This window comes from Vicia villosa, unplaced genomic scaffold (assembly GCF_029867415.1).
Source record: "Vicia villosa cultivar HV-30 ecotype Madison, WI unplaced genomic scaffold, Vvil1.0 ctg.000141F_1_1_1, whole genome shotgun sequence".
Taxonomy (NCBI): Eukaryota; Viridiplantae; Streptophyta; class Magnoliopsida; order Fabales; family Fabaceae; genus Vicia; species Vicia villosa.
Genome location: NW_026705032.1, coordinates 213784 through 225932, shown reverse-complemented (window position 1 = coordinate 225932; position 12149 = coordinate 213784). Strand labels below are relative to the sequence as shown.

Genomic DNA, 12149 nt, shown 5'->3' with positions numbered 1-12149 from the left:
GTCAGTATTTAGTTAGCGTCAGGTGTCATGCTATGGTAGTTGTAACACTGGAGACGCGATTGTTTAGAGTTTACGATTATGACTCTAGTTATGTTTTGATGTTTTGAAGGATAAGTTTTAAAGATGTTAAACTTAGTCCGTTGAATAAATTTCCGCTGTGTTAACATGAAACGTTTTAACTTATGATGATTACCTCAGTGAATGCATGACATGACTGAATGATGTTTATTTATTATGAATTGTGGCACCCTTATTTCATGTACTCTAAATATTTGTTTTATATTGCCGCGGGGTTAGTAAGGGGTGTTACAAGGTCACTGCTCCATATACTCCTCAACACAATGGTCTTGCTTAAAGAAGAAACAGAACTCTGCTTGATATGTCCAGAAGTATGCTGAAAGAGAAGAAGCTACCTCATACTCTGTGGGGAGAAGCTGTTGCCACGGCAACATATGTTCTGAACAGGTGTCTAACTAAGAAGTTGAAGGAAATTGTTCCTTTAGAGAAATGGACTGGAGATAAGCAAAGTGTTAGTCATCTGAAGATTTTTGGTTCTGTATGTTACAAACATGTTCTAGAAGCTAGAAGACAAAAGTTGGATGATAGAAGTAAAGTAATGTTACTGGTGGGGTACCACAATACAGGTGCGTATAAGCTTTATTGTCCAAAAACTAATAAAGTTGAAGTCAGCAGAGATGTTATTATGAAATAATCAAATTTTTGGGATTGGAGTAAATCTCAATCAAACTCTAGTGTAGTGCCAACACTAGAAGTAACTTCTGAAGATGAGTTAGAACAAATAACTTTTGAAGACGAGTCAGAAGTTGAATGTTCTAAAGAAGAGTGAGAGTCAGAAGATGATTCTGAAGACTTTGAAGATGAAGATGATGAATCTGATTCTGATCCAGATTTTGATGATGATCAAGAATCTGGTGGTGGTCATGCTTCTGGAAGGGAAAACTCTAAAGGCGTAGGTTCTAGAGGACAAGCTTCTAAAGATGATCAAATTTGCGATGGTAATCACGACTATGAAGGCGGACCTTATGAAGGAGGAACTTCTAAAGGTAGTCCAGCCTCTGATGGTGGTCATGATTCTAAAGGTGGAACTTCTAAAGGCAGAGCTTCTGAAGGCGATCCAACTTCTAAAGGTGGTGGTTTTGGACAAGACCTGGAAGTTAACAAAGGTGGAAATTCTGGTGGTAGTCAAACTTCCGAAGAAAATCCAAAAGGAGATGTGGTTCCAGAATCAGAAGGAGATATGGTTCCAGAATCAGAAGGAGATTTTGAACTATTGGGTATTGAAGAAGCACTCGAGAAGAAAGTCCGGCTGAATGCCATAAAAGAAGAAGTTGAAGATTTAGAAGGAAACAAGACTTGGAAGTTAACTAAACTTCCAAAGGAGAAGAAAACCATTAGCGTCAGATGGGTTTTCAAGGAGAGATCTGCATTTCTAAATGGAGTATCAGAAGTTGCACACTGTAGCAACCAGAAGAAACTTGCAGATGTTCTGATGAAGGATGTCAAGACTGAACACCTTATCCGTTTGAGGGATGGAGTGGGTGTTGTAGATTTTGGCTAGCTGAATATGAATTAAGGCATGGTATTAAAGTATAATTCAATATTCAGAAGTTGTTGTTAATCAGAAGCAGGTGCTTCTGATGTTCTGGAGTTGAGTTTGTTAGTGTAGCTGTTAAGTTTAGTTTATAGGGTAATTTAGTATTTTCTATTTTAGTGATAACTTAGCCATTAAGTTTATCTTCTTTTTAGGGCCTATGTGGAAACTTTTGTTTTATGTATAAATAGGCTACTGTAGGTTTCATTTATGTAATTCCTCTTTCTTACACATTAATAGCAGCCGTCATTTTATTATTCTCTTTATTCCTCCTTGCTTTCATCACCTTGTACACCAACATTATAGAAATATCACCAGGGGCAACTTTCAACCATCCATATTCAGTAGTGATGAAAAGTCCTTCAAATTCAGAAAAAGGTAATTCATATAAAGGAAGCACTATGTGTTCATTGAGTGTAGATCAACAGGGAAACTATAAGATAAGAAGACAAGCAATCAAAAAATCACCATCAGCATTGCAAAAGGCACAATTGTCCATTGATTTGTTAACAGTGTACCTATAAGTGATGCATCATTTCCCCATTTATTGAAGTTACTAATGTTACTTTCAAAATTCAAATTTATCATACTGAACATTACTAGTGTCTTGCTTAGACTAAGGAACAAAAAATTATCATACCGAACCGAAAAAAGATTAATTAGTTAAAGATAAACATAAAGAAGGTAATTGGTGACATGTGAATAGCATATCCATGGCGCATGAATGGACATCCAGAACCACAAACGGAACCCGGGGCTTAAACGGTTCGTGAGTCACTGATGGTTTAATCCCATAAAGCCAACTAGTTCCACCAAAAACATACAATTAATAACATGTGTAGCTAAAAATAGAAAGTAACAAGTATTGTGAAAGATGAAATTAACCTGAAGAGGTAGTAGGAACGAGGAGTGGTAAAGGAGGTGTCGTATTTGGATATTTTAAGACAGACATGGAACGGATTGGAGCAAAAAGTTTCAAAAGGTCCAAAAGGATACGAAGGAGATGGAAAAATGATGGAACAAAATGCAATTCTAAAACCAAAATAGATCATATTCTAGATTAGGAATAGAGAGATTAAAGAAACTAAAGAGATGCAGCAGAAAGAAGATGACGTTGTTCAGTTTGCACATTGCTTGTAAAGTGTTCGACAAAAGTTCACAGCTGTAACTCGGTGGGAGAACTGACTTTTATAATTTCGCAAACAATGTTGCGGTGAGCAAGAGTCGCCACTGAATTTTACTTTATCCAATTAGGAAAGGCAAAAAGAACATGAAAGACCTTTTTAAAGATTAAGTTCGGGGGGTAGGTTATACAAAGGGAAGGTGTAAGCACCCTTTGTATCCATGGTTATCCATGGGCTCTTAATTGCTTAACTTACTTATTTGTTTGAAATGTTTGAAAGTGTAATGTGCGTTTAGAAAAACAGTTTTATTTTTGAGAATGTCTGAAAAGACAATGTTAGAAAACAGGGTGTGAAAAGCATTTGATTTGTTGTGAGGAAGCACTTAAGAGTGACCTACCCTAAGTTCGTAAGGTCTTTCCTATTCTAAGACTTTCCTTGAGCAACAGTACTATCCATACCATATAAGGGCAGATAGTCCTATACATTGGATGTGGAGGGACATTGAAGGGTCATCGAATGGTCATAGAAGGCAACATGTAAGGATACCTTAGCAATCTGAAGGGACTATCATCATTTTATCATAGCGTCATCGAGGGACAAGATCATATTTCGTAGGCAACATCAAAGGGTCATCGAGGGACTATGGTCTTTATATCAAAGGGACTATGATGATATTAATCGGAGGCAACCTTGCTAAGACATCCCTACATTCGAGAGACTTGACCATAATAATCGAAAAGGCAACGAAAAGGGGATACCCTAAAGGTGAGTGTGTGAGAAGAATGTGTGTTGTATTTAGATATTTATCTTGAAGTTAGTGGGCTAGCGTTCGGTTAATTTATCCTGCCATACAATCCTATTAACATACATCTAGCAATTAAATAGCAGTTATAAGGTGCAGAAGGTAAAGAGCAGAAAATAAAGTTCCTACGCTATTACATGACTTCGGGGCGGGGGATACAAATCGCCAAATGGAGATAGGAAATTATTACAACAACTGAATGGAAATTAAAGCAGGAAGTAAAAGGATTATTATATACAAAAAATTATACATGTCCATCAAATGATCCAAGTCCTCAAAGATGGTGGTACCTCAAAAAAAAAAATGTTAGTCACGCATGATAAAAAATACTAAAATAATTATTATTTGAGATTAATAAAAAATATAACACTAAGCATGTTAAATCTAAAAAAGAGATTAAGAAATGAATGGCATATTTTTTGATATGAAAATAAAATCCTAAAAAATAAAAAGTCTAATTAAGCAATATAATCTTTTTGGATTTTGTTATATAATAATTAGAAATTAAAAATAATAAACCAATACTAAAATCATAATAGGAAACGAGATATAAATAAGTTTAAAAAAATAAAAAAAGGAGGTGCATACAAGTAAAGGGGTGTGTTGGAAACAGAGGTGTACAACCAAATAAATTCGCAGGCCCAAAGCTGCAGGCCCAGCAGAGTTATTATTCCAATAAAAGAAACAAGAAGGTGCATCTGGGTCTAGGGTGAGAATATGAAAATTCAGTTGGGCTTTCAAACCAGAGTTATTACTCACAGGTTTTATTGTTAGTGTTAGTGAATTTGGTTTGTAAAACTATTACTTTGAAAAGATACAGAAAATGAGTAAAAAAGTTTTGGTGATCAATTGTTAGATCCGAGAGTGATTATTGAAATAAACAAGAATTGGTGCTCTAAAAGAGTAATTAATTTAAAATTAAAAGAGATAGAAAATAAATGGGAGGAGATGAAATTGTTAGTAAAATCGTAAAATAAAAAAGAAAAGGACCATCAGGTGTTCATCATTTGGTTTTAATAACGGGAGGCCTCATATTTAAATCATCAGCTAAACAAAATAGAGATATTAAAATTGTATATAAAAAAAACTTTATAAAAATTGTGAATGAGAGAATTTAGAAATTGTGAGAATGGTTAGAAAATTGTTGTTGATGATTGTTGAGAAGTTTAGAAAATAGTTTGTGAAAAAGAGAGAGTGTGGAGTGCTCTATTTATAAACTGAAAATTAGGTCAAAACAATCATAAAAAGGAAAAGCTTCACCCCAAGATTAAGAACCTGGACGTACTTGTGTCCAGGTGCGTCCAAGTGCAAAAAATAGAAAGCCTTTTCTTCTTACCAATTGTGGTATGTTATTTATTTGAAATAAAAAAGCCAATGAAAAGTGTATGAAGCCTAGGCAAATATTTTTCTATTTATTAAAATATAACAATTTGAGAGTAAATTATTATATTTTAAAATAGACTTTAAATAGAATATTTATAAAAATAGGATATCAATATAAATGAACCCTGAATTTTTATAAAATCCAATTTTTGAAATAGTTTCGAATATTTTTCTCACTAAAAAGTATGGGCAAATTTTTGAATGCAACAACAACCAATATCTTAATTTTTTTTTTTTTTGGGTTTGTTTAGAGAAGGTTAAAACCCCCCCGCAATCTCAATCGCTTTTAAAATTTTGTCAAGCTATCCTTTACGTGGCGTGCCACGTAAGCCTCCGTTAGTGAAAACTAACTAGAGGGACCAAATTTAGGGATGAAAAACTTTTGAAAGATCATTATTTGAAAGAAAAATTTTGAGAGACTAAAATCGAAATTCGCTATATTTAGAGGGATGTCAAACATATTTAACCCTAAATTAAAAATAAAAGTTGGTGTATTTAAAAGGATAGAAAATAATAGGAGCGTGATTAGCTTAGGAGGAAAAGCGAATTATAGGAGAAAAAATAATAGATACTTTAGTTGCTTACAGAGGTTGGACATATCCCAAAAGGATGATAGTATAGTTTTGTAGTTTTTTGTGTTGTTGTTTGGGCTGGATCATAGCGATCGTCTTGTATTCAAGTGTTTTTTTATTTAATCAATTTGATTATTTTCAACAATATATATATATATATATATATATATATATATATATATATATATATATATATATATATATATATATATATATATTGATATATATATATATATATATATATATATATATATATATATATATATATATATATATATATATATATATATATATATATATATATATATATATATATATATATATATATATATAAACAAAAATCTAAAATTGAATTATCAATCACTAATTAATTAATTAATGAAACATAGAATATTTGATTTCACAATTTTTTTATGAATATTTTTATTAAATATTAAAACATTAATATATTTATTGGAATAATTTACTTGATGATCCAATGAGCATTAATTGGCTGCTATCCATATTGGTGTAAAAAAAGATTTAGACTTTGTGTGCATATAGTCATTGTATTGTTAATAATCTCTAAACAAATTATATAATATAAAAAGAGGTTAAAGGTAGTGCACTGACAGTGTAAAAAAATTTTACACTGTCATCCAATAGAAACAAATCGTTTTGCCATGTCATATAAGTTTTTTTAAAATTACAGTCTGACTTGTCCTGATTCATGGTCGTGATTGGTTGACAGTGTAAAACTTTTTTACACTTTCAGTGCATCACCCATTTTCTCATATAAAAATAACAATAAATTTTTTCTTCTATTATACCATTTACTATTTATTATTTTATTTTTAAATTTTGTTTTCATATACCACTAAAAAAATTAGAGCCAATTCTGAGGTTTAATTTCTAGTCTTCGGCTTGTTTATATTTTCGGAAGAAATTGCGGCATCAAGTTTTCATGGCTACCCAGCCCCCGAAGTTGCCGTCACGGCTGCCAAGACAGTGCAATTCTATATAACTGGAGAAATAACCGAGCAAAGAAAACTAGAATCAACAATAAGATATGTTGGTTCTCTATCAGGGATTATGTTGAAAGTTTGGTTCCAATATGTCGAAGGTATGTTCTTCTCCCATGATATATTGTTCCAATTCTTATGAATTCATGTGCAGATTGTTTGTATTGTTGTTTCAGTGCCTTGCCTAACACGAGTCCGTTTTGAATTATAGGTCTGCAATCTTAACTTCAAGAAAATCCAACATTATCGATGGAACATTGTAGGATGAAAGAGCCATCTTGGAGCTATACATTCTCTTCTGTTTTAGTGTTTGTTTTGATCAAAATATTGACGGCCTTCTTGATGTCATTTGTTTATACCATGTATGCTTCTTGTGTGTGCTTCCGGTTTTGCCGGATTCGGTTCTTTAATATGATTTATAATGGAACTTGTATAATAGACCCCTACAATAAATGATTTAGTCTATCATGTTTTATATGGGATGAAATGCATTTCATCCGATACCGCTTCATTCCATCCGTTTTTAATAAATCCAAACGATGGAATATAACTTTATTCCATTCTATTCTGCTTCATTCCATCTTATTCCATCAATTCAAACATAACCTTGAATTTGATCCTTTTAATGAAAAATAACACTGATAATTAAGGCAAAAGCTTTCATGCATCATTGATTATCAAGGAAGGATCTTATTCTTTTACAGTTGTTTTATCTTCTGATATAAGTACCCTTCTTTGACACTCTTATTGTTCATTGTTCAAACATTTGTGTTTGTGACAGGTTCATCAGCTATTGAAAAGAACAAGTTCAGTGGTGTTTTGCAGCAAGGAACACTAATGTTACATCTCAAACAAATTGTTTTATAGGAATTACCAACCTATTTATCTGAAATCTTCTTGGCTAGGAGATTCGTTGAAGCATAGAGAGGAATTTTCCGAGATAGATATTTGATTGAAGAACGGAACAAATATTGAAACACCACTTAGAATAGTGATAGGAAACTCACCATGAATGTGATATTCTTTGTATTCGATTAACAGAAATACCATTTAGTAATAACTTCTATATATTGAAAGTGAAAACAAATCTTTTTCATACTCGATTCATTTTCAGAATCGATTACATAGGATCAAAGATCAAATAAAATCACACTTCATTCATATTTCAGACAATAGTTGGAAGTGATTTTCCTTCCAAAAATGCCTTAAACAACACCAATGATCTCCCTGGTTGTGAAAATGGAGCCTCATGAGCTGCTCCTCTTATGGTTGCAAACGATAAAATGTTACTACCATATACTTGTGTCCATCCACCAATCTGTCTTTCATTAAACCAAGCTCTATAGGACTCTGTTGTGTTCAACCCAATGTTCTTGGCTAATCCATTCACTAAAGAACGCGTTCCGGTTAAGGGTATAACTGAATCTTGATCTCCACTGCAGCGAAATATAGCTTTGCTTGATCAATCAAAATTATATGACATCAATTAACCAATGGTATGAATCAAAGTAAATAGTATGATGTTACCTGAATACTAGAACTCTTACACCTGATTTAACCAGTGTCCCTAGAATTGATATAGTTGGGATCTCTAGATTTCGCATGTCATATTTGAGAACTCTGAAATACAAAGGAGATGCTATTAGCACTCGTTTTGTAATTCTATTTATATTGCTAATTAGTCTCGGTAGCACTGACACTTGTTATTAGTATCGACGTGTTAGTGTCTGTTTGTGCTTCATAGTAATTAGTCATCTTTGATGCTATATAACTTACTCACTACAAGTAAACCATGTGGTGATGATCCCTACAAGCTTAGCATGGAGAGCTTCTTGAACTTCTTTTCTATTCAAGTATGTGATTGTTTCATCTTCCAGACAAACATCTATCTTATCTCCCTCTTGCTAAACCAATGATTTAATGAAACATGAGAGAAAATGAACATAAAAACAAAAGAGAATCTAATCTAGATTGAAAGAAAATGGATGAAGGGTATATACCAGTTGAACTAGCCTATATGCTTGTTGATTTTCAGATGGCAGACAAATATCAAGAGTAACATCGTACGAATCAACATATCTACTTATCTGTCGATCAGATGTTTGTTTAGTGGTACGAGTTTGATTTTGCTACTTTAAATATTCGGAGTTCAAATCTCTTCAAAAACAGTTATGTACTAACCTCCATTGAGACTAGCCTATTCACTCTTGCACAAATGGGAGTCAGTGCTCCATTTTCATGTTGTCTTCTAATTTGGGAATAGTTGCATATTTTCGTAAAGGATTCATAGGTTGAATCTGATATCAGTCCATGAGACCAGATAAACTCAGCTCTTGAGTTGAAATCTGTGTTAAAATCAAGAAGAGGATTCCCTATCTGCAAATATCGATATAGTTACCGGTTAGTGTTATTCCTATTTACCAAATGTTTCTTCTATGAATCACTGACACCATATCTAAATTGTTTGAAATAAAATGGAAGTTATTGAATATAATCTAAAGACTCGGTGCTATACATAGAGTTTTTTATCTTATAATTTATCAAAGACCTCTCGTATATCTATACTTACTGCTATACCCTTGAGATTGATTTTGCTTTTGGTTTGAAGAATGAGTTGTGCGAGTTGAGGAGCATAGTGACCTAATCACAAGGATACATTATCCACAACACAAACTTCAAAATGAAAATACTATTCATTTAATACAAAGATACTCTACCTGCATAGCTCTCTCCAGTGATAAAGAAATCATTATTTTTGTACTCTTGAAATTTAGTGAACCATTGTTGTAGAAAGACAAGGTTATCCTTTGCTGTATAACATAGAGCTAGAATCAGATCTTGAGCAACATGATATTGTAATCTGAATTCAAACAAAAACAAGTTAAAGAAAAACCTGTCATTTCATCATTGACAAAGTCATAGAATGATTCATTTGCAGAATAGGAGAAACCAACACCGGCAGGTGATTCCAAGTACAACATATTTGCCTCTGGAAGAAAAAGTAGGATATGAAAAATCAATTTTGAGTGATTGAGAACAAAAGGGTTATCAAAATTCAACTAAAATATAATGGAATTGCAAAGTTTCTGAATTACCTTTGTTCCAACTGTAATCATTTTTAATAAGGCCATTTTGAGTTGGTTTGAATGGTCCATGCTCCACAAAAGCTCCAGCTCCAACAGATGAACAACCAGGCCCTTCAAAATCCACTAAACATCTTAACTTCTTCAACTGAATCTTAGTACTTCATTTACATTCCAAAAAGAAAAAGTTTTACCATATTCATAATAGGCTAATAGCCTATGTTACAAACAATTTACATTAAAGACGTGTATGATGTTTGATACATGTTGTGTCTGAGTCCGTCATCACACTTAAACATGTAGTTATCGGTTACATTTAATCACTTAAATTTTCTGAAATTATTACCTGTGACTATATGTCATCTTTGTTATTTGTTTCTGTGTGTCTGTGTTAGTGTTTCGTAGCTACATACCTCCATTTAACCAAAGCACAACTGGTTTAGAAGCCGGTTCAACTTCTGCTTCAACAAAGTAGTAAAACAAAGATCTTTTCTGCACTTCATCAACTGTAATATAACCAGCATATTGCTGGAATTCCACTTTTGGCTGCTGAGGTAAACTGCTTATCTTATCAGATTCTGGAAAGGAATTTACTCCTACAATGATTTGTGTTGTAACAACAATTATTATTGTTGCAATCAAAGAGCATGAGTGAATCTGAGACATCATGGTAATAAAATCTGACTGAGAAATTGTTGATTCTGTTTCTGTACTAAACTAGTAATAAAGATACCAAGGTTGAATGAATGAAGAAGGAACATAATAAAGATATATATATATATATATATATATATATATATATATATATATATATATATATATATATATATATATATATATATATATATATATATATATATATATATATCATGTGGGAACATGGAAATTGGATTCATGACTCCACACTAGAGACAAGTTTTGGTGCTGACCCCAATGTCTCGAGTCTTGGAGCTTCATTTTTATCTTAGAGATTCATTGGTGGTGCTACTCTTATTTTCAATGTAGTAGTATTTCTTTTTATTTAAATATATCAAGCAAATAATTTATTTCAATGTGTAACATGATAGAAAATCTGACTTTAAGTTTAACTAATGGAAAATTTGTCATTACTTGTGTATAGTATATACACCTACTGTATATACCAATTATGTTCATGATCTAGATAATTTGCTTGAGATAAAATTTTCAAATAATTTCTTCCTAAAAATTTAGGAGTTGTTAGGGTTTAAATGTAACTAGTCAAGTCCACGTCGCCTAATGAGTGGAATGATGGTCCATATACCTAAGTTTTAAGGTTTTGTAAGGAGATGTGGCGTTTATCTTTTGTAATTTTGGAGTATTGATCTCGTTATTAGTTGTTATTTATGATTCTTTCAATTTATTTGATAATTAGTATTAAAGATTTTTTTTTATCTCAATATTAGAGATCTTAGTATGCTATGTGGTTGTGACTTTATTTGATCTTCCATGTAAGAAAAGAATAGTGGTGTTATGAAAGTGTTGTAAAGTGGTGTAATGTATGTTGTGAGATTATGTATGTGGTTGAAAAGCTTTATGTCAACATGAAAATTGCAATATAAATTTTCAGTATGATTTTTGACATGTAAAAATTCTTAGAGTCTGAGTTAAGATGGAGTATGGTAGTTTTTATAAATAATGATTTTTCGGTGAAGACAATGTAAATTTTTTTTATCTTCAAGTAAATGTACTATTTATGGTGGAGTATAATTGATGACAGTCTCTCATATGATGTTTTTAGTAGTTAATTTCATTATTTTAAAGTACTTTTACTATTAACGCATTTTTGTTTTCGTAGATTTTAAAATATATTATATGAAATCATGAAAAAGACCAACTTAAGTCAAAATCATTCTAACCAGAACAATTTTGTATAATTTTACTATCAAAATTACGATGACAAAGTAAAGAGAGGACTATTATCCGAGAAACAAAAGGAAACATAGGACAAATTGCAAAAGACAATCAATAGAGGCATTATCACATCCCATAGCAAGGCTATTGAAGTTCAAATGGTTAGATCGGCGCTACAAAAGCATATCGACATTATTCAGACAATATGCCAATGAAATATAGGCACTCTCCATCCATCAAGCGGTTCGATTCTTATGATGCTAAACTTCAACCTCAGATTATTCGTAAAATAGCGACGTGATCTAGATCAATAGCAGTGCGTTAGTACAATTCAAATTTACCTATGTGCAATATTTTGATCATATAGGGAGTTTCCTAACTCCAATTGAGGTGAACCTGGCGGCAAACAAAATCTAACTTCTAGAACTACAACTTTAATGAAGTAAAAGTCTAGTTTAGACGGTAAAAGTACATAAAATACCAAGTAAAAATATGACGTTACCATGTTGATGGGCAAAGTTAGGGAATTCTCTAAATCCTAAAATCTCATTACAATGCCTATTTAATGAAAAGTAAAACATGAGTATCATTTTTCAAATATTTTATATGATTTTGGTACCACATTTCCAAATGTTTATTAGTCTTAGGCATACTTTTCCATTAAGGAGAGAGGAAAACAAAGATTATGATTAGGGAATCA

The 12149-nt window shown here is 32.1% G+C and overlaps 1 protein-coding gene and 1 long non-coding RNA gene across 2 annotated transcripts; one reads left to right on the top strand and one right to left on the bottom strand.

The window, feature by feature from the left end:
- The first annotated feature begins 6384 nt into the window (after positions 1-6384).
- On the top strand, positions 6385-7407 carry LOC131624585 (uncharacterized). The gene is made up of 3 exons (XR_009290628.1): positions 6385-6595; positions 6706-6856; positions 7276-7407. It is a non-coding gene; the product is annotated as an uncharacterized LOC131624585 (long non-coding RNA).
- Positions 7408-7543: 136 nt separating this feature from the next.
- Positions 7544-10339, bottom strand: LOC131624584 (serine carboxypeptidase-like 45). The gene is made up of 10 exons (XM_058895525.1): positions 9991-10339; positions 9590-9691; positions 9388-9483; positions 9212-9304; positions 9064-9134; positions 8676-8870; positions 8495-8581; positions 8271-8398; positions 8022-8114; positions 7544-7930 (listed from the first exon to the last, which is right to left on the bottom strand). Exons 1-10 carry the CDS (start codon positions 10244-10246, stop codon positions 7660-7662), a joined length of 1392 nt encoding a protein of 463 aa, XP_058751508.1. The 5' UTR covers positions 10247-10339; the 3' UTR covers positions 7544-7659.
- Positions 10340-12149: the final 1810 nt, after the last annotated feature.

Bases quoted from the DNA above. Each gene is read 5' to 3' on its own strand.
- LOC131624584 (XM_058895525.1), bottom strand. From the start codon at position 10,246: ATGATGTCTCAGATTCACTCATGCTCTTTGATTGCAACAATAATAATT. The intron at 9,305-9,387 runs GTTTTTCTTTAA...TATGTTATACAG, and splicing joins TGTCAATGATGAAATGACAG to CAAAGGATAACCTTGTCTTT. The intron at 8,871-9,063 runs GTAAGTATAGAT...CGATATTTGCAG, and splicing joins TCAATCTCAAGGGTATAGCA to ATAGGGAATCCTCTTCTTGA.